We start from the raw sequence: 24,144 nt of genomic DNA on the forward strand, positions 1-24,144 counted from the left end.
CTTGATTCTGGCTTTCCCCAGCTATAGCATTGCAACTTTTTATTTCAGTCAAGGCTTCAGGAAAAATAACCAACAACCAACCCTCAACCCCAAAGTTGCACAATACACATCTGTCACCTCCATACCCCCTCACAGTCCTGTCCCCATCCCCAGGGTGCTCCCTCCAACAGGAGTCAGACCAGGTCCTTGGGACAGCACACCCAACAGGACTCTCCTTTGAGGTAACAGCCCCACAGCACAGCCTCAGCTTCTCAGGGTGGGAAAGCAAGTGCTCTTTGCTGAAGAGGCTGATGACACATTCTGGGGATGCAGCCCAGGGCAGGAAACCCCCTCCGGACACTGCTCTGGGGATGGAGATGAAAAGCCAAGCACGTGAAGCCTTTGCCAGGACAGGACAGGACATCTTTAGCCTTAAAAGCTGCCCCAGCCTGGGCAGGGCAGGGCAGGGCAGGGCAGTGCTGCAGTGGAATCCTCACCCCCTCACACCGACCAGTCCTGGGCACTAGTCAGCTAAAGACATCCCATTACAGCGGTGTGCAAGGAGGCTTGGACAGTCCCGCAGGATTCCCGTTTACTTCCTCACTCCAACTCTGCAGCCAACTCACCACCAGCAAGGGAAGGGTCTGAAAACGGACAGGGCACGTCTCTCTCCTTGCCCCCACGCCGTGCCAGTCACAGGATGTACCAGGCTGCAGCTCCTGCTGCCACTGCCACGCAGGCTGCCAGCACCAGCTGCACGAGGGGCTGCCTGGCCAGACCCACCGCGGCGTGGAAGGGGCAGCCGGGCCCTGCCGCGCCTGCCAGGACACAGAAAGCACTGTTAGCGCTGCCAGGCTCGTGCCACACACGTGTGGCAGCTCTCCCTGCCCCCACCTACCCAGTTTTTCTGCGTAGTAGGGGCATTTGCGGATGTCTCCTTTTCCGTCGTGCACTGGAAACCCTCCGTCTTGGGCTTCTTCTGGCAGCGACCTGCCGATCTTGTCCAGCTCATCAAACACCTGCAAGTGGCCACAGCGAGCACGTGAGGCAGGCACAGCTCATCCAGAGTCCTGGAATCATCTGGAGAACAGGCAAGCACCACTCCTGCCTCCCTCCCCCCGGGACTCCTTTGGGGGCACCTCGCTGCAAACCTGTGGTGGCACCTGGCACGTGTTACAGCTCCAGGAAGGAACAGCCCATCCCAAAGGCATCCAGTCAGAGCCAGGAGAAGGCAGGACCACCCTGCTGCTCCCCTCCCATCCTGCTGCAGGTGGGAGTGTGAGCCAACTGCACACTGTCAGAGGATCCCTGCTCCTGCAGTGGCCAGCCAGCCCCCTCCAGCTCTGTTGCCAGAGGATTCCATAAGAATCCTGATGAAGGAGTCAGCCACATCCCAACACATTCCTGACCAGTTTAAACCACACCAACCAGCTACAAGCACAGATTAAAGCTCCCATCCAGTAGCTAAATCTGTGTCCATCCCCCTGGGGCAAGTGGCAGCTCAGTCAGGTTTGATGAAAGGCAAATGCTATGGGAGGAACAAGAGGCTCCAGACATTTTTGGCCATAGGGCAACATGTCAGACCTGAGACAGGAGATGACTGTCACCAGGGCGGTGTAACACACTCAAACTGTTTGAGGCTGTCTCAGAGCAACAGCTTTGTTCCCCTTACTGCTTCAGAGCCACACAGCCCACAGGAATCTTGAAGTCATATTAATTTTGCCCCAGTCAAAGGCCCAGCTGTGGTGTTGGAGCACAGGAGGAATTCCTGCCCAACACCAGCTCCAGAAGCTAATGGAGAAGCTATTTAGAGTAGAATCCCAACCCCACAAGACAGAGGGGCTATGGTGGTCTCAGCCCCAAACCACTGCCTGGGTGAGTAGTCTGAATTAACCTGGATCAGACCCAAAAGCAGCAGCACCTGCACACACAGGAGCTCAAGGGATTTGTTCAGTACCTGCATGTTAAATCTGAAGGCTCTGTTGGCCTCTTCCACGATCCTTTCCTTGGTGTTCTTGTCCAAGTCCAGAGCATTCATCCTTGCTCTGTAAAGCTGCTTGAACTGCTGTGCATTGGAAACGTTCTCAAACACGTAGAACTGGATCCCTTCCCCAGTACTGGGCAACTTTAGGGCCCTCTGGGCCACCTTCTTCAGCACCTGGCCACCTGAGAGGTCCCCCATGTAGCGGGTGTAAGCGTGAGCCACCAGCAGCTCTGGCTCGTGCTGTCCCACATGATGGATTCTGTCCACATATTGCTGAGTTGCCTCTGAACACTGGACCTTCTCTTTCCAGTCTTCTCCATAGAAATATTTAAGGTCTTTAGCCAGTGCTTCCCTCCGGTGAAGCTCCACAGGGAAATAGAGAGGAGCAAAGACCGGGTTGTCCTTGTTGCGATCCATCTCCTCCTCCAGGGCAGAGTAGGTGAAGTGCAGGGCCACTGTGGCCAGCTATGGACAAAGCACAGCTCACCTGAGAAGCCAGTCCCTGGATCAGCACATTACACCTCAGGACTGCTCCTCCCTGCTTGGAATTGGGGTAAACAAGGAGGAAACGCCCCAGGCTCAACACAAAACCCACCTGGAGAGCTCATACTAGGCAGGTATTGCTTGAAGGAGCAGAGGCTCTGCTCTATCTACCCCCATAATACCCTCCAGGGCTGTGGGGCTCTGCCTCCAAGTCTGCATCACATCAAAGGGATCAGAAGCAGAACAACACCCACCTTGAAGAGCTCCTTCCTGATCCGTCCTTTCAGGAAGTCCTTGACAAACTGGGTGTTCTCGGCACGGTCGTGGGATTCCTTAGTGCCCTCCTTCAGCAGCTCTGACAGGTCTGTGGGGCTGCAGGGGACAGGGAGAGCTCCTTTTACCCCACACACAGCTGTGAGTTTTTGTCCCTGCTGTGTTTGCAGGGATCCCCTTCAATCCCTAACATCTCAGGCCCAGATTGAAGAAGGTACAAGGTGGGACCTTCAGGCCACTCCCCAGGTTGAACTGGCACCAGCAGGAGGAAGCAGGGCAAGAATACCCTTAAAAAGTTTATTTCTCCTGAATTACACTGGTTTTGCAGGTTTCCACATGGTGAATTTCTAAAAAAACCTCATTAAAATCTATGATTTGTAGTTACAGCCACTGCACTGACCTGGAAGGTGGTACAGTATCAACACTACTCTCACTCAAATCATGCCAAAGTGCACCTTGTGGTTTTTATGACTAGTTTGCTACAGGTAGCACGTTCCTGTTAGCTGGAAGAGAGACTTTGGACACCCCAGACCCACTGAGTGTGCCAGGAGAGCCAGGAAACATTAACTTCTTATGAAACTGAGCCTGTCAAGTCAAAGAAGTTGACCAGCCTATCTAGGTCTTCTGGGAAGCACCCTATATTCTTCCCATTTTCCAGGTCTGAACCCTTGGGTTTTAGAGCATTTTGTGAATTTGGTTTTGGAACTAACCTCCTAAAAAATGTTCTTGCCTGGACCTGTGGGTATTCTGCAAAGCAAGAAAGGCAGCTGTCCAGAGTGGAGTTCACCTCTAGAGTCACCTTTCAAAACAAGAAGCTGCTATCACATGAGCCTGCCCAGCGAGCCATGGAAAACAGGCTTCCTTGGCCAGGAAGGCAGAAACACAACCACCAAATGGTCAAAGTGTTTGTGGAATGTCAGTTTGATAGTGGCAGCTAAAAAAATAACTGTGTTGTCAGCCCTGCCAGATTGCTCCTTCCCATCCCTTCCAGTAGTTTGATTAAACAGATTTTACTGCACATGTAGTTGATTAGTCATCTGCTGGTGTCTCTCACTTCTTTCAGATGAGGAGAAGGATCACTCCTTGACCTGGCAGGTCTCCTGCCTTGCCCAGGGCTGTGTCTGTGCAATAGTGTAGGACAGGACTCACCTGACATTGTTGTCTTCTGTCTCCTCGTAGCGCGAGACATCCGCGTCTTCTCCCGCCTCCGGGCCCTCCATGGCCGATGGCATTGCTGCTCAGTGCTGGGGATCCGTCTGAAAGGCAAAATCAGGAAGGGGTTTTTGGGGGAAGCTGCCTTAGCAAAGGGATGGGTGTGAAATGTTGTCTAGCAAGGAGCCTCTGGGCTGCCCCCCAGGCAGGGGGTGAGGAACAGCCGCCGGCCGTTTCCACCCAACACCAGGCGCTTCCAAGGAAGCACATTTGTTTGTTCAGTTCAGCCCCCCCAGGAGAACCTCAACACTGACACCCAGCTCACTAAATATCAACCTCAGAGACCTACAACACAGCGAGCAGCCTGCATTTGGTTTCCCACTTCAGGGTGGCTCCTGGCTGAAGGCGAGAGCTCCGAGCTGGGAACCTGCACTGAAATCGTGAGCAAGCAGCTCTCCCCCGGTGCCACCAAATATTTCACCCAATGTGCTGCTCAGAGCAGAGTCACAGGAAAGGGAAGCACCTCCCCTTCACTCAGGAAGAAGAACAAGCTCCATTTCCACAGCAGCACAGAGCTTCCCTGGAAGAAAGCAGTGGGGAATTAGGCCAGCTGAGCTCTGAAGTCAGGCAGCTCACAGGGGAAACAAGAACATTCCCTGCGACAGAATATAGGAACTTCCAAAGCAAGGGCAGATTTCACTGCTCCTGTTCCCACTCACAGCCTCCTCTCCTGCCTGCCAGGGTTTACTTCAAACCCCACAAGCAATGAGTTTCCCCTCCTCTTTTGCAAAAGGAAACAGAATCTCCTTGGACGTACCAGGATGCACAAGACTTACCCAGAAGCAGGAACAATGGCTCACTCATTGGATCAGCACATCACACCTCGTGACTACTCCCCCTCACCATGCAGTTGGGGTAAACAAGGAGGAAACCCCCAGGCTCCACACAAAACCAGCCTGCAGAGCCCGTACCAGGCAGGTATCGCTTACACTGGCTGAGCACAGAAATCCAGGCACCTCATTTACAAAGTGGGCCTGTAATCAGCTTTGTGCAGAGCAGCACCACCACCTTAGAGGCAGCCTTGGCAGAGGAGCAAGGGACTAAGCTGCTGCTGGCTCTTTGGAAAGCCTCACTCTAAGAGAGCCATCCTCGTGCTCCCCCACTTCAGGGGGCTGCATCCTGCAGGACTTGGCAGGGTGAAGTCTTCCCACCCCAGGATGGGGAAGGGCAGGGCAGGTGGGAACACCAGCACATGGGCTCAAGATAGGTGAGGAAACCACCTTCAGGTGCTGTACTGTCCATGTGATCACTCCCTAGAGAGCACACGTGCTCACATCAGCTCAGCACACTGGACTCATCTTCGCTCCTCACACAGCTCCACCTTCAAACACTGGGAGATGCCCACTGTGGGGAAGGGAAACCAAAGCAGAGGCAAATCACCCACCTGAGCTCAACCAGGAGCCTTCATGGGCACGGGGGCACAGCCCACTCACCTCTGCCAGTGCAGATCATCTCTCCTGCTCGGCTTATGGCAGGCCAGACCTTCTCAAGAGATGCAGATTCCAAAATGAAACTGGACAAACGAGTTCCAGCTCATCCTACAGCCCCAGAAAGCCAGAGGCCTGGAGGTAGGGTGTGCTGTCCCCACACACCTGCAACAGCCCCCGGTACAAAGCAGCAGGTGAGAGCAGAGCTACAGAGCACTTCAGCACCACTCATCCCTTGGGAGAGGCCTGAAGGCTGACATCAAATCCAGCCTAAAGGAACACGCCACATCAGGCTCAGAAAACCATGGTTAACAGCAGCTCAAGGCTCCCAGTGGCCACATGCACATGGCCCTGAGATCATCGTTGTACAAGACACCTCTGCTCACTCCTCAGAGCCTCCCCTCCCGTGCCTCGGGCACACTGGTGTTCAGCAGCGCTCCCCCCCACGGGAACTCTGCTCCCCACACCACACAGGGGGAGCTCCTGGGGTCTCAGAAGCCTTTACCCAACCCTGTTCCTGGTGCTGTAGCAGCACAGCTGATGAGAAGGGGGAATGGCTGCCCCAGGAGCACTGTCTGCTGAGGAGAGCAGGGTTCAGCACACAAACGGGCATTTAAGGTCTTTGATGCACTCTGGGACTTGTATCTGCAACTGTGCAGCAGAGGCTCAGCGTGACACGTTCCTCTCCATGGCAATAGGGCAGTCAGTGATGACAGCAGTCCCTGTAGCCCGAGGCAAGGGCAGAACACGTGCAGGAAATAGGGAAGCTCAGATTTTTCTGATACAGTTTCTAGTACAGACACCTCCCCAATGAGCCATGAATTCAAGAGACATGTCAGCACAAACCAGTCCCATCCTTTCCACTGCTGGGCTACTGCACAAGAACTCAGAGGAAGGAAAGTCAGAATTATTGTGTCTCTTATCACTGCACATTGTTGCTTTTACTCAAAAACTGGCAACTCCAGTCCCTGGTCACAGCCCTGGTTTCTCAGGGTGCTCTGCTCCTCTGGAAAGGAGGATGTGTTCCACATGCCAAGGAGGTGGCTCAGGCAGCTGCCCACCTCCTCTGCAGAGGCTGGAATGTCATTCCATTTGCTGCAGGAGCTCAGCTCATCCAGGACCTGGCTGATGTTCAGTGTAAACACATATCTTTGCAGTGCCCGGACAGCAGCCTGCCTGGGAGAAATCCAACCCAAATCAAAGCCATGAGCTGGGATAGCAGGGCTGGAGAGTGGGGAGGAGGTTTGGTACAGGACACCTCAGCATTCTAAACATTTCCTTCCCAATGACAGTGTTCAAACCCTCTGAGAAAACATCCCACCTCATCCAGCCAGCAATTACTTTGCCCCCATGCACATCTCCCCAGCAAGCCTCACACCCCAGATGCACAGCTGCTCTTCTAGGGTAGGAAGACACTTAATCCCAATAATCCTGTGCCTTTTGAAGGAAGCAGCAGGACTGGAAGCCTCAGAGTTGCTTGGGCACCCTGGGAGAAGTTCAATAGCTCAGGAACACCCAGGCAGTACAGAGTTCACCTTTGCTGTTTGACCTCCACGTAATTTCAAGGCATTTCCCTATATACAGAGTTTAGAGTGTGGCTGGACCTACCTGAGCATCACTGTGCTGGAGACAAACCCCAAAACTCCACTCTAGGGGCTGGAATCATCTCAGAGGTTACCTAGCAATCCTAGCAGGAGAGACTTGTGTCTCCTCCTCCCTCTGGGGAGGAATTTGGCACCGGCTGCTGCTGGAAATGGAGCCTCGCAGAATAAATTGCTACATTACCTGATCCCAGGTAGGTTTAAGGCTTCATCGGGACACAGCCAAAATTTAGGCAATAATTCAAGTCTAAGACACTTCTAGCAGTGCCTACACAAATGCTACTTCTGTCCCCCAGAGCTGCAGCCCAGCACCTCAGCAACCTGACCGAGGGAAGCTCCTGGCGAGCTCACAGACCTTCAGAGCACCTTTGGTGGTGGCCTTTGTGACAGGCAGCACATTAGAAACCTATTTTCTCACCTTGGCTATGAGAACAGCCAAGGGACAAGTCAGTCAGGGCCGGATCCGGGATAAGAAAGACACACATGGCTATATCAAAGAGCTCCTGCTCTGGGGAGAGCCAGTGCTCGCCCTGCCTGTCCCAGCACGCTGACAGCTGTGCCTGGGACGCGCCGAGCGGGGCCAGTGACTGGCACTCGAGGTGTAATGCACTGCTGGGTGTAAGTGCTGAGCCTTGAATAGGGCAGTTGTTTCACCCAACAACGGAAAGGCAGGGACAGCGAGAGGCCTCGGAGGCCTTCGCCCTCCAAGCTCTTCTCTGAGCTCAGCGGGATCAAGGAGGGCCAAGTGCACCCCTCGCACGGCTCCCGACCCGAAGCCCCGGGCACCCGTAACGAGCCGCCGCGCAGAGTCACCGCGGGGCTCTGAGGCCGCCGTGTCCCGGAGCGGGGACACACGGCACGGATCCGGGAGGGCTGAAAACTGCGGGCCTGGCCCGGCGGACAGCTCGGCCGCCACAGCTCCGGGCCCGCCGTCCCAGTGTCCTCCCCTCGCCGCCGCAGGGTGCGGTACCAGCCCCGCGGAGCAGGGCCCGGAGCCCCCCCGTTGCCACGGAGACTCACCGGAGCCGCCTGCACCCTCCGCCCGCGGCGCGAAACAAAGACCCCGCACGGCCGGCCGGGATTTATTAATGACGGGGGGTCACGGCGCGACCAATCAGGACACACGGACGGCACGCGCCGGCGCCGCCGATTGGTGGGAACGGCCGGGAAGTCACGCCGCGGCCCTGGCCCCGCCCCCTCACCTGGACGGTGCCGCGCGTAGCCCCGCCCCCGCGGGAGGTCGGCTGCCGCGCATGCGCAGCGGGCAAGAGCGGCGGCGGAGAAGGAAAGATGGCGGCGACGGCGCTTCGGTACCCGCGGCTTTATTGGCTGCGGCAGCAACGACACCTAGCGCGGCTCCCGCCCCACGGCCCCTGCGGGCCGGCGGCACACTCGGACAGCCCTCGCAAGGCGGCTGAGGACATCAGGCCTGGGGCTTCTCTGTGCTACAGCCCCAGCCCGTGGGCTGAGGGGTGAGCCCGGTGTCTCTGAACACAGAAATCAAGAGCGTTTGAAATGGTCCGTTTGGTTCACTATTAATGGTCCATAACGCGTGAGCACAGAGGAGAGTCATTTACCTCCCTCTGAAATACACCAGGCACATTCCAGCCTTTTCAGACCACTTACTCTCTCCCAAGAGCTTCCCCTCCGACCACCAGCGCCTTCCCCTGCTGAGCCCACGCTCCTCCCCAAACCTCCAGCTGCTCGCACTGCCTCTCCCTTTCTTCTCTCTCTCTCCTTTGGGGCTTGTTCTCCTAAAACAAGCTGCCTTCCCCGTCCAGGAGCAGGGCTGTCAGTGAAGCAGAGACGCCAGGCTCGCAGCGATCGGCCCCGCTGCCCACGCCGCCCTAGGGCTGCCCGGCCCCGTGGGTGCGGCGGTGCCGCAGCAGCGCGGAGCTGACGGCGAAGCCCCGGCCGCAGTCGGCGCAGGCGAAGGGGCGCTCCCCGGTGTGTGTGCGGCGGTGCTGGGTGAGGTGGGCGCTCTGCCGAAAGCTGTCCCCGCAGTCGGCACAGGCGTACGGGCGCTCCCCGGTGTGCACCCGCTGGTGCCGCAGCAGCGCCGACCTCCACAGGAAGCTCTTCCCGCACTCCACGCACCTGAAGGGGCGCTCCCCGGTGTGGAAGCGGCGGTGCTGGATGAGGTGCGAGCTCACCGTGAAGCTCTTCCCGCACTCGGAGCACCTGTACGGGCGCTCGCCCGTATGGAACCGCCGGTGCTGGATGAGGGCAGAGCTCACGGTGAAACTCTTCCCGCACTCGGAGCACCCGTACGGCTTCTCCCCGGTGTGGACCCGCTGGTGCTTCATGAGCTCGGAGCTCTGGCTGAAGCTCTTCCCGCACTCGGAGCAGCCGTAGGGCTTTTCCCCGGTGTGGACGCGCCGGTGCCGCGCCAGTGCCGAGCTCACGCTGAAGCTCCTCCCGCAGCTGCCGCACTCGTAGGGCCTCTCCCCCGTGTGCACCCGCCGGTGCTGCACGAGCTGGGCGTTCCCGGAGAAGCTCTTCCCGCACTCGGAACACCTGTAGGGCTTCTCCCCGGTGTGGGTCACCTGGTGGCGGAGCAGCTTGGAGCTCACGCTGAAGGTCTTCCCGCAGTCGGAGCACTCGTAGGGCCTCTCCCCCGTGTGGGTTCTCTGGTGCTGGATGAGGTGAGAGCGTTGCCGGAAGCTGCCCCCGCACTCGGCACAGCCGAAGGGTTTCTCTCCAGTGTGGATCCTCCGGTGCTGGATGAGGTTGGAGCTCACCCGGAAGCCCTTCCCGCAGTCCCCACACACCATCAGTCTCCCCACAGATGGATTTCTCTGCTGGGTAATGTCTGTTGGCCTCCTGAGACTCTTCCCACGCAGCATCACTCGGCTTTGCCTCTTCCCCAGAGGTCTCTGAACTCCTTCTGACCTGTGTGGGACGACTGGGTCCTGTGCTGGATTCTGGGAATTGTTCTCCTTGGAGAGTCCTGAGAGTAAAGCCTTGGGCTCTGCTGGCCCAGGGATGCCTTGGTGGGCATTCTCCTCTTTCTTGCTCACAATCCCATCTTCAGCTGCAAAAAAAGGAGAATCCAGAGAGAAGTCACAGGCAGGACACAAAACATTAGACAGGGGAAATCGAAAGGGGCCAAATTCCAAGAACTCACCAGATTAAGTATAAAAAGTTTTGATATTTCCCTCCAAACTCTACAGTGGATTTCTCAAGAGTGTTCACAGGAAGAAACCCTGGAAATAGATGGCCCTGGGTGCTCTGCCAGAACCTGAATCCACTGAAAATACTAGAGGTGAAAGTTTAGTGCTTGAATGGGAAAGATGGCAGCTCTTCCAGGATATCTGAAACCATTTTTAAAAGCTGAACTGGGAGTCATGGAAGGGCCACAAAGAACTGCCCTGCTCAGCAGAACAGATGCAGCATCTGTGCTGCTGGTGTTGCAGAGAGAGAAAAGATGCCCAAAGGAGACACTGGCCCTAAGGGATGAGACATGGAGACCACCTGGAGCTGGTTGATGCCAGTCTTAGAGGAGAAGAAAGGCAATTTTGTGCTCCATGGGTGCAAAGCAAACCTGGTGGTGGGGGGTGGTTGGTGAATTGAAGATCCTCTGTGGGCAACTCCAGATAATTCACTGAGGAAATCCAATATAAACCCAGAAGATGAAGGCAGTGCAAGTCCATGGAAGTAATGCCAACTGAAAAGTACAACCAGCTCCTGGGACACAGGCAATGAACAAACCCCTGCCCTCTGATTCCCACCAAGTCTTGCAGAAACACAAGTGGGATGAATCTATGCTGCACAGACTCAGGGTCAGCTGAAAGCCTTTCCAGACAAGGGGCTGCACAAATTCCTCAGGTATCTACACAGAGCACTGCCTCCTTCCAGCCTGCTGCTCACCTATCCTCTAGGATAGAGGATGCTCCTCAACCCTCTAACATGGATTGAGGAGCATCCCAGCAGGTCCAGAAGCACAGATCCCAGCAGTGCTCTGGCTTCTGCTGTCAGTGGGGCCGTGGAGCTCTCTGCAGACTCACTGAGGGCTCCTGTGCTAAACTGGCAAGACAGGATGTGTGGCACAGCCCCATCTGCTGCCAGAGAAGGGCCAGTGGATGTCAGAGGGATGTACATGGGATGTAGAAATGGCAGCATGCATCTCTGAGGAGAGGCATCACATCCAGGGTTAGGACAGGTCAGTCAAGGGAAGAGATTCCAGACCATCGTGTACAGACCTGCTGTTGACTACACATAGACCCAGAACATGGCACAGGCTGAGGACTGAAGCTGCAAACACACAGAGCCCCAGATCTGCCCATGGAAAAACTCAATGGCTCCTCCTGGATCTCTGAAAACCCCTGTGGAATGAACTGGTAACATACCAGTCATGTGGGGCTGATGGACAGACCACAGGCACTGCCGGTGCTCTGGCAGAGCTGGGATGAGGAAGTGCTTGCCTTGAAACAGGAGAGTCACTGCTGAACCAAGAAAGGAAGGAGAGTCCAGAATTACAACCCAGATGATACAAGTACATATTTGATCTTCCTCTTTCTAGTCACTGTAAGAAAATCATAACAATATGATTTCACTTTGAGCTCCTGAGATGCCTTTTGTGGTGTGACATTGATCAGCTACTTTTCCCTCACATAGTTTCCCTTAAAATCATTCCTTCAGAGGAACAGAAACTGGAACTTTGCTATCCACTTCCATCTGTCTGCAGCCAATCCATCCAGGCCTGTAGGAGAAGAGGGATATCCAAAGGCAGGATAAGGACATTTCTGTCAGTCCAGCATGAAACTCCTGACCTGCATGTCTGAGCAGACAGTGGAGCTTGGGAAGTTGTTCTGTTGCTGTTGTCTGTAAAGGGTTTGATCAAAATCATGAACACAGGACCTCACCAGAGGAATTCATACTGGAAGCATTAGGGCTGAACTGGCAAAAATGAATAAGCAAGAGAAAAAAGAAGAGTGTGGCTCCTTGTCAGCCCAGACCAATTTGGGTTGTGCTCAGGCCTCTGATATGGCCAAGATTGCCAGGGCTAAGCTACAAGGAAAGGTCCAGGTAAGCAGAGTGAGTGTAAACATTGAGAGAGAACCTAAATATCCCCTTAAATGTACCCTTGGATCTCTCTTTCTCAGGAGAAGCCACCTGGAGCTCTTCAGAGATGTCACCAATTTTAGCAAAAGAGATCTAGAGTGCAAAGGTGTTCCCAAAGCTTCCTTCACCAAACCAGTAAGGAAGCTAAGCTGCCATGGGATGGATGACCCTCAGGAGGTGGGAATGAAGGGAAAAGAAGGTGGATGATGATTCTGTTATTCAGGGGTAAGACACAAAGGCTGACTATAAACTGTGTCAGAGCCTTATGACCAGCCAGGTGACAGGGGACATTCACTGCAGGTAAACACAGAGAACTGCAGAGGTAAACAGCATCTATACCTTGCACTTTTATCAGAATGGGCCCAGGATGTTCTTGGTGTTATTCAGGAATAGCACCATGGAGTTAGAGAAGATGGATGAAAACTGCAGCTCCCAGGCAGACAAAACAGCTCATCAAATGCTAATGATTGTTTGGGAAAAACAATCAAACCCCACATCCTGAGTGTGTGCAAGGAGGGGATGGATCCCCCCTTTCAGAGAAGTTCCAACAGAGCTGAGGCAGACACAGAGGATGACATGAAGGACCTATACTGCTGTACAGATTCTGTACAGATGTCTCAGCTGCCCATTCTGTTGTGAAAAGGCACAGCTGACAGGGCTATTGCAAAGGACTATAAAACCACAAGTGGCCCACGGGTGGGGATCTCTGACATCAAGTGAGCTCCTAGAGGGCAGTGTCAAAGCAAACCAAAGGAGGCAGCGACTCACAAAGCAGCTGAATATGCTGTGGAACTGCTGGCTGAGAGCTGTCACTGATGCTAAACCTTACACAGCTTCAGATAGCAAGAAATTACAGACAGGGCTGTGAGACAGGGACACATGGTGTGTCTAGTCCAGGACTTTCTGAAACCACAGAGTGCCAGGGCCTGTGAAAGCATCCATGGACACAGCACTGCCTGTCTGCCTTCTCTGGGATCCAGCCTCTGCCAGGAACAGCAGCAGCGCTGGGAGGACTGTGTTCCATCCCGGTCCCACCAGTCCTGCACGTTCTGATGTGGTTTGGGGATCCTGGAGAAGTTTTTCTCACTGCCAGGTTCACAGGTGACTTGGCAGTGCTGGGTTAATGGTGGGACTCGATGACCTTAGACAGCTTTTCCCAACTTTAACGATTCTATGACTGTACCATGCCCTCACCTGCACAGGTGTCGCTCACAACCATCTCGGTCTTCACTTGGAAGGTGCAGAGGTGGGAGAACCACAGTTCCTCCTTACGATCCATGTGGGAGATCATCTCCAGCTCCACTCTGGGGGTCCTGCTCCGTGGGGGAGACACGGGGTGGGTCAGACGGACCGGTTGGGGACCCCGGGGTGCACCGGGCCCTCTGCACCGCTACGGGCCCGCGGGAACCGGCTGTGGGGGCTGCCCAGGCGTGGGGGGGGCCTGGGCATGGACTCTGGTAAAAGCCGCCTGTTCCAGCCCCGCCGGTGCCCGCGTCCCGTCCCGGGGGTCCCGTCCCGGGGGTCCCATCCCAGCCCCGAGGGTTCCGTCCCTGGGGGTCCCGTCCCAGCCCTGCTGTGCCCGCGTCCGGTCCCGGGGATCCCGGCCCAGCCCCGGGGCTCCCGGGACCGGACCCGGAGGTCTCGTTCCGGGGGTACCGCCCCAGCTCCGGAGGTCTCGTTCTGGGGGTACCGTTCCGTCCCGGGGGTCCCGCCCCAGCCCCGGAGGTCTCGTTCCGGGGGTCCCGCCCCAGCCCCGGAGGTCTCGTTCCGGGGGTACCGTTCCGTCCCGGAGGTCCCGTCCCAGCCCCTCGCTCGTTCTCGGTCCCGCTCGGCGGCTCCGCGGCCGCTGAGGCGCCGTCACGTGACGGGCACTGGTGGCCAATGGCGGCGGCGCCCGCGCCGCTGAGGGCCACTCAAAATGGCGGCGGCGATGGCGGCAGTGCCGCCTGCCCTGAGGGCCCTTTACCCGCTGCCCGCTCCGCTCCGAGCCCTCCCCGCAGCCGCGGGGCCCCTCCCGTGTGCTGGGTGAGCCGCCGCGGCTGCCGGAGGGTCTCCCCGCAGGCGGAGGGTTTCCCTTGGGGTGCCTCTGCAGCGCTTCAGGGGGGAAGCGAATGCCCACCCCGGGGGTAATACAGAGCCTTTGCGCCAGAGACTCAGTGAACAAGGCGCGATCGAAAGAGCGCTTTCTAAGGAGAGGAAAGTATCCAGAGAACACCCGTACGTGGGCTCGGTGCCCTTCCAGGAGTTGGGGACCCAACCTGGGCTGAGGCCGCCCAGGTCCCAAGTATTTGGAAAGAAGCAGCAGGATTGGTCTGAGCTCAGGCACGACCTTAAATTCTTAGCAATCACACATGGTTTGGGTTGGAAGGGACCTTAAAGCCCATCTCAGCCCCTGCCATGGGCAGGGACACCTTCCACTAGCCCAGGTTGCTCCAAGCTCTGTCCAACCTGGCCTTGGACACTTGCAGGGGCAGGGAGTGCACAGCCTCTCAGGGGGATCACAGGGATGTGTCACCTCTCCCTGGCACTTTGTGTTTCATTAACCAGCTGACGTGCAGTGCCTCTGGAAGAAATCTTATGCTGGGATAATAAAGAAGCAAACCAGCACATTTGAAATGCTCTCTCAGAACAGCTCCAGTCCCCTTGGAGAGCTGCAGGGAGGATTGCTCTTGCATTTATCCCTTCCATATCTAAACACTGGCACCCTTAGTGTGACTCCTGTTAGCCCAGAAGAAGGGGAAGGCACAGCAGTCTATGTTCTGTGCTTTACAGAACATATTTTGTAGTTATTTTGTATATTTTGTACTTAAAACCTCCGAGGGTCTCAGCCGTGTCAGAGACCACAGTGCTGTGTAACAACCACTCAGGAAACGCCATTAAACAGGGAGAGTGTATGCACAGAACTCTGCCTGTGTAAGAAAACTCTCTTCTCAGAATTATTTCACAGAAATCTGCAGCACAGCTTTGCAGAATAAACCTATTAAAGCCATTTTTTCCAGGCAGGAAATGTGGCAATACACAAACCAACATGGAATATCCTAAATCAGTCCCTCCAGTCATTTGATTATCACAGCAAATTTAGAAGCTCACATGGTACATCTTGGTAAGACAGAGGCTTTGTGCAATGCCAATAACATATCTGCTCCTTTCTTTAACAACTAATATTCTAGTTGAAAAGGTTTGGGGTTTTTTTGCAGCATTGGAAGTGTTAAAAAAAAAAGAGGTCTCAAACTATTTTTGATAACTGTTACTATAGAGCTGGAAATAAAAAATTATGACAATTTATCTTTCAGGGCAAATGAGCCTGCATTAGGAAGGTAAAAACCACAGAAATATTTACAAATTGAATTATTTGGCAACACATTAGCACTGGTAGATGGCAACACCAGCCTTAGATCAGGCAGGCCTGCGTTGCTCATGGATTAATGAAGCAGGAGAGTGAATAATTGCTTTCAGATAATTTGCAGTGTATGTCAGATGTATCCTTGTGGTCTTGAAGGCTGCAAAAGATTTCAAATCCTTTTCTCATCATCTAACAAAAGTTTTAGAATTACATTTTGTCAAGTTCAGCAATAAGGAGGAATCAAGGCAAGCCTCTGCAAAGTGGTCACCTCCAAACACCGACAGCACAGATGTGGTATGAAAATACAGCTTTTTTTTCCTGCTAAACAGTGCTTTATGACATGATGTGATTTGAGTGATTGTAACTTACATCCACTGAACTGTGAATGAAGGTAATTCAATGAAGGTAACATGTAATAAAAGAATTGATCACAAAATCTTTGACTGTAGATGTAAGTCTTACCCAAAAACAGAACAAAAAAATCCTGGGACGGGATATTTATTTTCCCATATTAAGACTGGTAAGTAGGACTGAAGCTTTTCCATGTGTGAGGTGCAGACTTGAGAAATACAAGTACACTGAGGGAGCAGCATTCACTGGAAGGCCAGTTAAGGCAAGCCTTGTGTTTTTCCCATAACAAAGTCACTGCTGGGAGCTCTTGAACTGAGAGGGAGTGGTCACCCATTTTCCCTTCCCCAGCAGCCCCCCAGGGAGGAGGAAAGCTGGGCAGGCCCCGAGGCTCCTGGGCCTCTTCCTTGCCAGCCCTTTACCCAAGGCCCCGAGGCAGAGGTGGGGCTCAGCCCCTGGGCAGGAATCGGGCACAGGCTGAGCCCCAGGGACACCAGACCCAGGTGGCCTGAGCTCTTCTTCCTGGTCTGCCTGGGACAGCCCAGCCAGGCCTGAGTCTCTCCAGGAGAGGCCAAGCCCAGCCAGAGAGGGCTCAGCCCCTGAGGCCCCTCAGCCCCTTTCATCTGACTCCCTGTCCTGTGTCTTCCAGGAGAAAGGGCCACACAGCCTCGGCCATACAAGGGACCTGCTGCCAGGGGCAGGGCTGCTCCAAGTTGACCCTTTTGCTGAAGGAGAACCAAGACCTGATGAGGATGTTCCTGGGCCTCTGCTCTCTGCAGAGGGCATTGCTGAGAGAGAAGAGAAGGAAAGGGATGACTTGGAATAGGAGGAGACTCCACTTCTCCACTTGACCGTGGATCCCCAGCTCCAGCAAGGCCCTTCCCTACAGAGCCCCACACCCACCAGCCCAGAGGAACCAGGCAGCTCGTCCTCGTCTCACTCCAGGCAGCAGATCCTCAGTTCCTCAGCCATTGCTGGGGATCTTCCCACCTCTCCCTGCTGCTGGGTGGCCCTGGCCACTCCTTTTCTTCCAGTTTTCCTCTAGTTCTCTGCTCCAGATTTCAGCCAGGCCCAGCACAGACTGTGAACCCCCCTGCCCTTAACCAGACCCAACACTGCTATTTAGACCTTTCCCTTAAATCTCTTCTAAGTTGTTACTTAGAGTTTAGAATAAGGACTTTACAGATTGTTTATTGCATGGAATAGAAATCAAAATTGAAGATAATACTTTATCAAAAATAAAAAATAAAAATTTTACATTCCAAGTCTATAAATACCTTTAGAAATCTGGCTTCTTTTTGTGAAGTGTTGTGTCCATTTTGTTCAGTGACTCTTTGCACACTCCGAAGTGCCAGAACAGAAAGAAATCAGAAGATGTGAAACCTGATACACAGAATAAGACAATTTAGGGTCCAAGACCTCCCCAAGAGTCCCAGACAGTTTCCAAGTGGGATCAGTCCAGTTTGTAAATGGGACTGATCAGAACAGCAGTTTTATTTCAGGGTGTAAGAAGTGCTGAAGAGATCCAGTGGGCACTGTAATCTTGCATTCAAGACATCTGTGCCAGAGACACACTCAGGCCACACCAATAAGGTCAAAGGGCATTCAGGAGATGCAGCAGAAGGGATTTTAACACAGATCCAGCCTGGAAATGGACACACCCCACTGAATTTTCCAATCTAAAGGGCTTTCTCATGACACTGGGTGTCAGGGGTGCTTCTGGGAGCCGTCCCAAAGAGACCAAAGAAGGACACCTCCACTGCTCTGCAACTGTTCTAGAAACACAGATTTAGAAAGTTTACTAAAGATTGGAAAGTGAACCAAGGACAGAAAAAAGGCCTTGTATGTATTTCTACATACATGTCCTACTTCACAATCAGCAGGACAAAGTGTGCTGAAGAGAGGAAGGTGGAATTCCCCAGTCCAAACAAGCACCCCTTTCCATAGTGGATTGAATACTGAAAGGTGAAGTGGGACACATTTCCCAGCCCAAAGCCAGGGAAAAGGTCATGAAAAGTGTCACTGAGGGAAGCACCACCATGAAGAAAAGTTGAGGACCTAAACCTATTGGAAAAATGGAAAGAAAAGGCACAAAAGTAAAACTGGGGGGGGAAAGAGGGTCTAGGGTAGCTGTGTGCTGAAGGCAGGCCAGCGATGGAGGGGTTTGTGCCATCGGAGCAGAGGCTCCCACGGCTCCGGAACGGGAGCGCGGCTCAGCCCTGTTCTCTGGGATGTGCTCTGGGAGCAGGGCACGAGGAGGAGCTGTGCTCCCACCCAGCACCCACCATGTGAGCTCCATCTGGGAAGGGGGTTTCCAGCTCAGCAGCGAGGCCTCCACGCCCAGGACTGTCAGGGTGGAGGAGTGGCCTTCACTCGGCGTCGCCTTCTCTGTTTTTTGTTCTCTTTTCTTTTCTGTCCCTGCTCTTTCCGGGCTCCGGCCATGGTACATGTGATACACTGAGAATCCAGGAAGTCCAGCAGCTTTGCCTTGGAAATTTTGATGCCGTTCTGTTTGAGCTCTGCGTGCAGATCCACCAGCTCGAGTGGCTCATAGAAGAGAATCCTGTTGTACAGGGCTGTGTTTGAGCGGATGTAGCACCTCACTGCCTCCAGCTTTTCTTCTTCCCGAGCTGCTGCTTGAGATGCTGGAAACTCCTCTTCCTCCTCCTCAGATGCAAAAGCACAGGTTTCAAATCCATTCACAAAAGAACTAAAAGCAAGATCAAATAGACCAGAGGTCAAGGAAAGAACAGGCTATCAAGGACGGGACCAGAGTTCCCCAAAATCCCTGATGGGGAACCCCTGGGACTTCCTCTGCAGGGTCGCAGACTCTCCCCTACTGGCAACCACAAAATGAGTGAGGCAGAACATGGCAGGGGGTCTGCAAACTTCCCCATCCCAGCTGTGACAGCACTGATCTGGAGCTGTCTGGCATTCCAGGCTCCTGACCCATACTGCGTCAGGCTCTGCCCAGGGTGCTGTGCCAAGCTCTCCCAGCTCCAGCTGCAGGTTCTCATGAAACATGGAGTGCTCCTTGTCACTAACTCGAAGACCAGAAGTGCCAGTTCTGGGCCTTGCCCACACACAGCCACACTCCCTTTTATGTTCTGAGAATAGCTCAGTGGGAATGAGACTGAAAATCCAAAGCCTGTTCCTTTTGGAGTAGCATGCTGAGCTCCAAATGACACACCCAAGGAGGTGGCAGGGCCATTGTAGCCACACAGACACTCACCTCTCTTTGCCTCATTCCTACCTCATCTCTGTCCTGCACCACTGAGTGTTTTGGTTGGGATTCTTACCTCTGTGATCCAAAGGAGATGTCGCTTCCATCCCCTGAAGAAGCTGCCGACTCCTGAGATGCCGAGAGTGCCGGTTCCTCACCATCAGCTGCCAGAGGCCCTGAAAAAACAGAGGGCTTTTCCTGCTCTTTGGCTCCTTCTGGGTGAGGTGTCACTTTAGTTCTCCCCTTGGGGGCTGCACAGCCCTTCCCATAGGATCCATCATCAGCCTTATCCATAGGGAGCCCTGAAGAAGCCGTGACCACCTGCTTCCTCTTGCCCCCAGCCCTGGAGGCGCCGGCGCCCTTCCCGCCTCCAGCCCGGCCTGCCTTCGGCTGCCTCGGCCGCCTGGCCGGGGACTCCCGTGGGAGAGGCTGGGAATAGGGGATGTCATCCTCGAAGTCAGAGTCCCCGTCCCGGTGAGTGTACTGGAATATCTCCTTCAGCTTCAACACCATCTGGCGTTTTGGGAGAGCGCGAACTCCGAATCTGGAAGAGAAAGGGGGGAGTTTGGGTTACAGTAACGCTGCACCTTCCACTGTCACAGCTCAGGACAAGGCTCAGGCTGGGAAGCACAGCTGGAAAAGTGGGATGTCACCTCAAAAAGCACTGGCTGGAGCTTCCCCATGGTTCACCTTCTTCCACACTACCTGCCAGCAAGTTCCTGCTCTGAAGAGCTGCACTGGTGGAGGTAACACTTACCTGCTCAACTCCTTCTTCAGCTGCGGGGTCTCCATGATGGAATAAGCTGGCATGGGGGTCACTGGAGTGCTGGGAGACCTGCTGTGCTCCTGACAGGAAGGTTCTGCAGCAGAATGAAATTATCATGATCAAAATTAGTAGAGAAAGAACTTAAAATGGCTGGTAACCTCCCCTCTAAGTGGCAGAAAGCTAAAATTATAGACTAATGGTTTAACAGCAACTACTTTCTTCTAAGCTGTTTTAGTTATTACTCAGCTTCATATTGGACTGAACAGACAACACTTTTTTTTTCTCTAAACCGGGATACTTGGTTTTTATTGACTTTACATCAGAAAACAGCTTAAATTGGGACATACATCACATCTGAAAATGAAGCCCATTCAGGGCTTTGTTAGAGCAGGGAATGTTTACACAGCAGTTAAAAGCCATGTTTACTGAATTCTGGGCAGTGGCTCTTCTCCCAGGAAAGAAATTTCATAATAGAGACTTGATGCAGAAAAAATTGAGCAAATCAAGCTACCGGGGTCCAGAATTAGATGCTGATTTAATGACAGCAGTTTACTGATACCACGAAGCACAGTCAGTCCCACACATCATGTTCTAAACACCCCTTAAACTAATCACTTAGTATGGCATAATTAATAATATATTTCATTAGATACTGTGACATCAATTACTGGTCTTACATGGAAAGAACCATGCAAGGACGTGAGCTGGGCACGCAGAGCTCTCTCACAAGGGCCCAGATCCAGCAAGGAGAAGGCAGCAGGAGGCAGCAGTGCACCCATGGAGCTTTGCAGGATGCAAGGGCTTTGCTTTGCTGCATGGATGTGTGAAAAGCAAGAGTGCACGGAGCAGCCACTTCTACAGGGAGCAAATACCCACTGGCACGCAGGCTGAAGGCTGTGTTTTGTTCTGTTTTGGTTGTTTTTTTCTCTCCAGGTACCCACAAGCTGCTGCAAGGAGTACTGACACTCTAAAGGACTGGTGTGAACAAAACACAAGTGGCTGTGCTCCAGGAATCCCACATTTATTATTAGGTTCTCTCCCACAGCAAATGACTGCACCTTCTTTGTGCCTGGCCCTGCCAACTTCTTCAGATCAGAAGGCCCAAAGACCCTTTTAATATATCAAGGGTGCCACAGGTGAGATAAGCACTTAAAATAAACACAATTTTAACTAGTCCAACAAATCTAGTAGGAATACAAGTTCTTACCAGGAGTCTTGACAGGATCTATCTGACAGGCACCAGCTGCAGCTGCCAACCTCTGAGACAGAGGAAGAATCTCTGGAAACTCATCTTCCTTCTCTTCTCCATTCCAATCATCCCAGATTTTGGAGTTGAGGTAACTGGGTCTGCTGCCCAATGATGAAGATGCCTCAATAGGGCTCTTTTCAGGGCAGAGCAAAGTTGTTCTCCTGCCAGCAGGACTTCCTTGGAGAGGGGTGCTGCCCTTAATTCCAGGCGTGTGGACTGGGCTCTCCCACTGGTCCTGCCAAGAGCCAGGGCTGGGGCTGCTGACCGTGCTGATCTTGGCACAGCTGACCTGGCCGGAGTCCTGGCTGTCACCTCTGACTGGTGACAGGTACTCAACATGCCAACAGTCATCAGTGGGGAGCGGGGGCTCCTCACAGAGCAGGACACTGCTGCCCAGAGAAGGCAAACTTACTTCCCTTTCACCGTCCTCGACCTCAACCACGCTGATGTTTGGTCCATCTTCCAGGGGCTGCTCATGGCACGGAGGTTTGGATAAACCTGAGACATCGGCACGTTTGCTTTTCGTGTTGGTGTGGCCAGGGGAAAGGAGAACTGGATCCACTGGAAGAACTGGTGGGGAGCTCTTGGAAAGGGAGCCTGCTGCTGGGCTGCTGGACACGCTCCTTTCAGTGGCTGAGCTCTCCATAGGCAAATCTTTATCTGACAGTGTTGTTTCATGGACTTTTTTTAAATTTCCAGTAAGTTCATGGTTACTACTACCTGCTGCTAACTTCTTTGTGCTGAGTTTAGATCTTGGACTCTTTAAAGAATTAATACTTGTGACGTGAGTCTGTGTTGAGAAGCTTCTGTTTTTGCTCAGAACTGGTGTGCCTGGCACGAGCCAGGAGCTGTCTGTGCCTGAGGACATTTCATGACTGAGCCTCTTCTCAGGGCTCGGGTTTGGACTCCTTTTGCTCTCTGTACAAGCACCTGTTTGTCTCCCTAGGGGCAATTCAGGGGACACCTCTACATCTTTACTTACATGCACTGTGTCTGTACTGCCACATGAGACCTGGGCTGATCTCTGCTCTGTTTCAGGAACTGATGAGGTATGTTCAGGTTTTGGTACCTCAGGACCTCGTTCTATTTCTGCACACTTCAGCTGCCCAGGGATTTCCATTTCCTTCGGAGCAGGGCTGGACTCTGGTGACTTCTTGTCTTGTTGTAACTCCATTTCATCATCAGAAGATAAAACAATAACATCACCCTCCTTGTTCCCCTGAGCTGCAGCATCCTGAGTCCTGCCTGGTGATGACAACACTGGGACATGTGTGTGCTTGTTTAAATCACTGTGAGGAAGCTCTGCTGGAGAAACTATGTTCTCATTTCTCAGTGCAGCATCCAGCTCCTTGGCTTTCTGGGAGTGTATTTCATCACAGGGAAATGATTTTTCCTTTTTGTTTTGCTTTGGTGTTGACACATGGTCTCTGGCAAACTTTCCCTCTGATTTTGGAGATGCAGGTGAAGAGCCAACAGCAGGAAAAAGGGGCATATAAGGTTTAGGAGCTGGACTCCCACAAAAACCATTCCGACATGGTGAGTGGTCTTTCTGTGACTTGCTGAACAGAAATGAGTCATTAAGATCAACATGTTTTTCATTAGGGGACTTTCCTGATTCTTTGATAACTTCTTTCATCCGGGAAGGCTCCCAGTGATCCCCCTGAGAGGCAGAAAACAAGCACTCACAACCATCATTTACATCAGTGGCACCCTGGGAACCAGGAAGCTGTTCCTCACAGGGATCTGCCTCGCCACGTGAGACCCGAGATGACCTGGAATCCTCCACACCTTCACATCCACTGACAGCCTCCCCTTCATTAGCACCATGGGATGCTCCATCCCATTTTTGAGGTTCACTGTGGTGAGGCACAGTAGCGGTCTGTGGATGGTTCATGCTCTTGCATCTATTTATAGGCTGGATTTTCTCTTCTTGTGCAGACGAGTCACATTTAGATCTTTCCACATCGTTGCCATCCCTTGGAACTTTGAAGCTGTTGCTTATTGAAGCAGATTCAGGTCTCTTTACCTCTTCCCCCTCAGGTGGCTGGTCTGTACCTTGAGCTGTCTCAGTGTCACTGCAGATGCTGCAGTCTGTTCCCTCGCTCACCTCTCCTCCACCTTTAGCCATCTTCCTCTGAGTTGCAGCGAACTCATAGATCTCCTCCAGGTCCCGTTCACTCACCCCACTGTCATCTTCCTTCTGGTATTCAGGGGGCAGCATAGCTTCTTCCTCCTCATCTTCACCCACCCACACTGAGTTCAAGAGATCTTGGAAGTTCTCAGCTCTGTCCTCACAATCTTTGTCATCCCTCACAGAGAGAAGATCATCTTCTGAATCCACTCCAGAAGACACTTGACTCTCTCCAGTGTTGTTTTCACACACTGCCATCAGTTCCCTGACACCAAACCTGTGAGGATACAATACATTAGTGTTTCCTCCTCCAGTATTTCTTCACCATTTGCCTACCTGATCACTCTTGTGAGCCTTGTAAGGAATTTGCAAGAGGATGCTTGTTTCCTAAGATGTACAAGTTCCAGGATACTCCTGAAATTCATAATCCCCCTTTCCAGGTGTCACTCACATGAAAGCATCAGGCACATTCTTCTTTTTTGTGTTTGAGACTGACCTAACAGTCAGTTTGACACGACTACACTAAAAAAATCCCTTTGCCACTGGCAATGGAAGAGACCTGTGGAATGGCTGGGGCTGGATAATGTTTGCCATGTGCAAATTCCATGGCTTTCTGGAGTGACAGGGCACTTCTACATATATTTGGGCAAGAACCAACCATTTCCTCCCCCATATTTCAGCAACTGCTTCTGTTTCAAGCTCTTTACTTAGTGCATGCCTTGGACCACAACTGAGAACGTGACTGACACAACACATTAAAGTTCTGAGCATCCAGTACATTCTGCAAGTGTTGTTCAGACGAAGTGAAAATCACATATAGAAGATATCCTAATCATGGTCAACATCAGCTGCCAATGCACCTCCTGAGACCAAACCCTTGGGCAAACTCTGCTGAGCACACACTGAACATAGAAACTCTCACACAGGTACAACCTAAAGAGAGACTTGTGGAAAAGATGAGGGCATCTCTTATGTGTAAGTTTCATTTAAGATGTAGCAGAGGACTATGGAACTTGTAAGTCACTAAAACTGCAAAATATCAAACTCAGCCTGGAGAAGAG

The 24,144-nt window shown here is 53.0% G+C and overlaps 2 protein-coding genes across 10 annotated transcripts in view; both read right to left on the reverse strand.

Moving 5' to 3' along the window:
- Nucleotides 1–22: 22 nt before the first annotated feature.
- Nucleotides 23–8,083, reverse strand: HMOX2 (heme oxygenase 2). The gene is made up of 6 exons (XM_051781421.1): nucleotides 7,980–8,083; nucleotides 3,869–3,975; nucleotides 2,701–2,818; nucleotides 1,937–2,428; nucleotides 878–998; nucleotides 23–797 (listed from the first exon to the last, which is right to left on the reverse strand). Exons 2-6 carry the CDS (start codon nucleotides 3,949–3,951, stop codon nucleotides 673–675), a joined length of 939 nt encoding a protein of 312 aa, XP_051637381.1. The 5' UTR covers nucleotides 3,952–3,975; nucleotides 7,980–8,083; the 3' UTR covers nucleotides 23–672.
- Nucleotides 8,084–9,963: 1,880 nt separating this feature from the next.
- The window catches only part of SLX4 (SLX4 structure-specific endonuclease subunit), a 39,066-nt gene continuing 24,885 nt past the window's right edge, over nucleotides 9,964–24,144 (reverse strand). For all 9 annotated transcript variants that reach the window (XM_051779714.1, XM_051779751.1, XM_051779768.1 and 6 more), the window contains 6 exons: nucleotides 20,911–23,360; nucleotides 19,695–19,797; nucleotides 19,014–19,481; nucleotides 13,801–18,424; nucleotides 13,218–13,336; nucleotides 9,964–9,993 (listed from right to left, as the gene is read on the reverse strand). In XM_051779714.1, coding sequence (XP_051635674.1) covers nucleotides 18,064–18,424; nucleotides 19,014–19,481; nucleotides 19,695–19,797; nucleotides 20,911–23,360 — 3,382 coding nt within the window. In that variant the 3' untranslated portion in view covers nucleotides 9,964–9,993; nucleotides 13,218–13,336; nucleotides 13,801–18,063. The remainder of the gene's footprint in view (nucleotides 9,994–13,217; nucleotides 13,337–13,800; nucleotides 18,425–19,013; nucleotides 19,482–19,694; nucleotides 19,798–20,910; nucleotides 23,361–24,144) is intronic.

Source organism: Manacus candei, unplaced genomic scaffold (assembly GCF_025592945.1).
Source record: "Manacus candei isolate 608988 ecotype Guabito, Panama unplaced genomic scaffold, ASM2559294v1 h1tg000002l, whole genome shotgun sequence".
NCBI lineage: Eukaryota > Metazoa > Chordata > Aves > Passeriformes > Pipridae > Manacus > Manacus candei.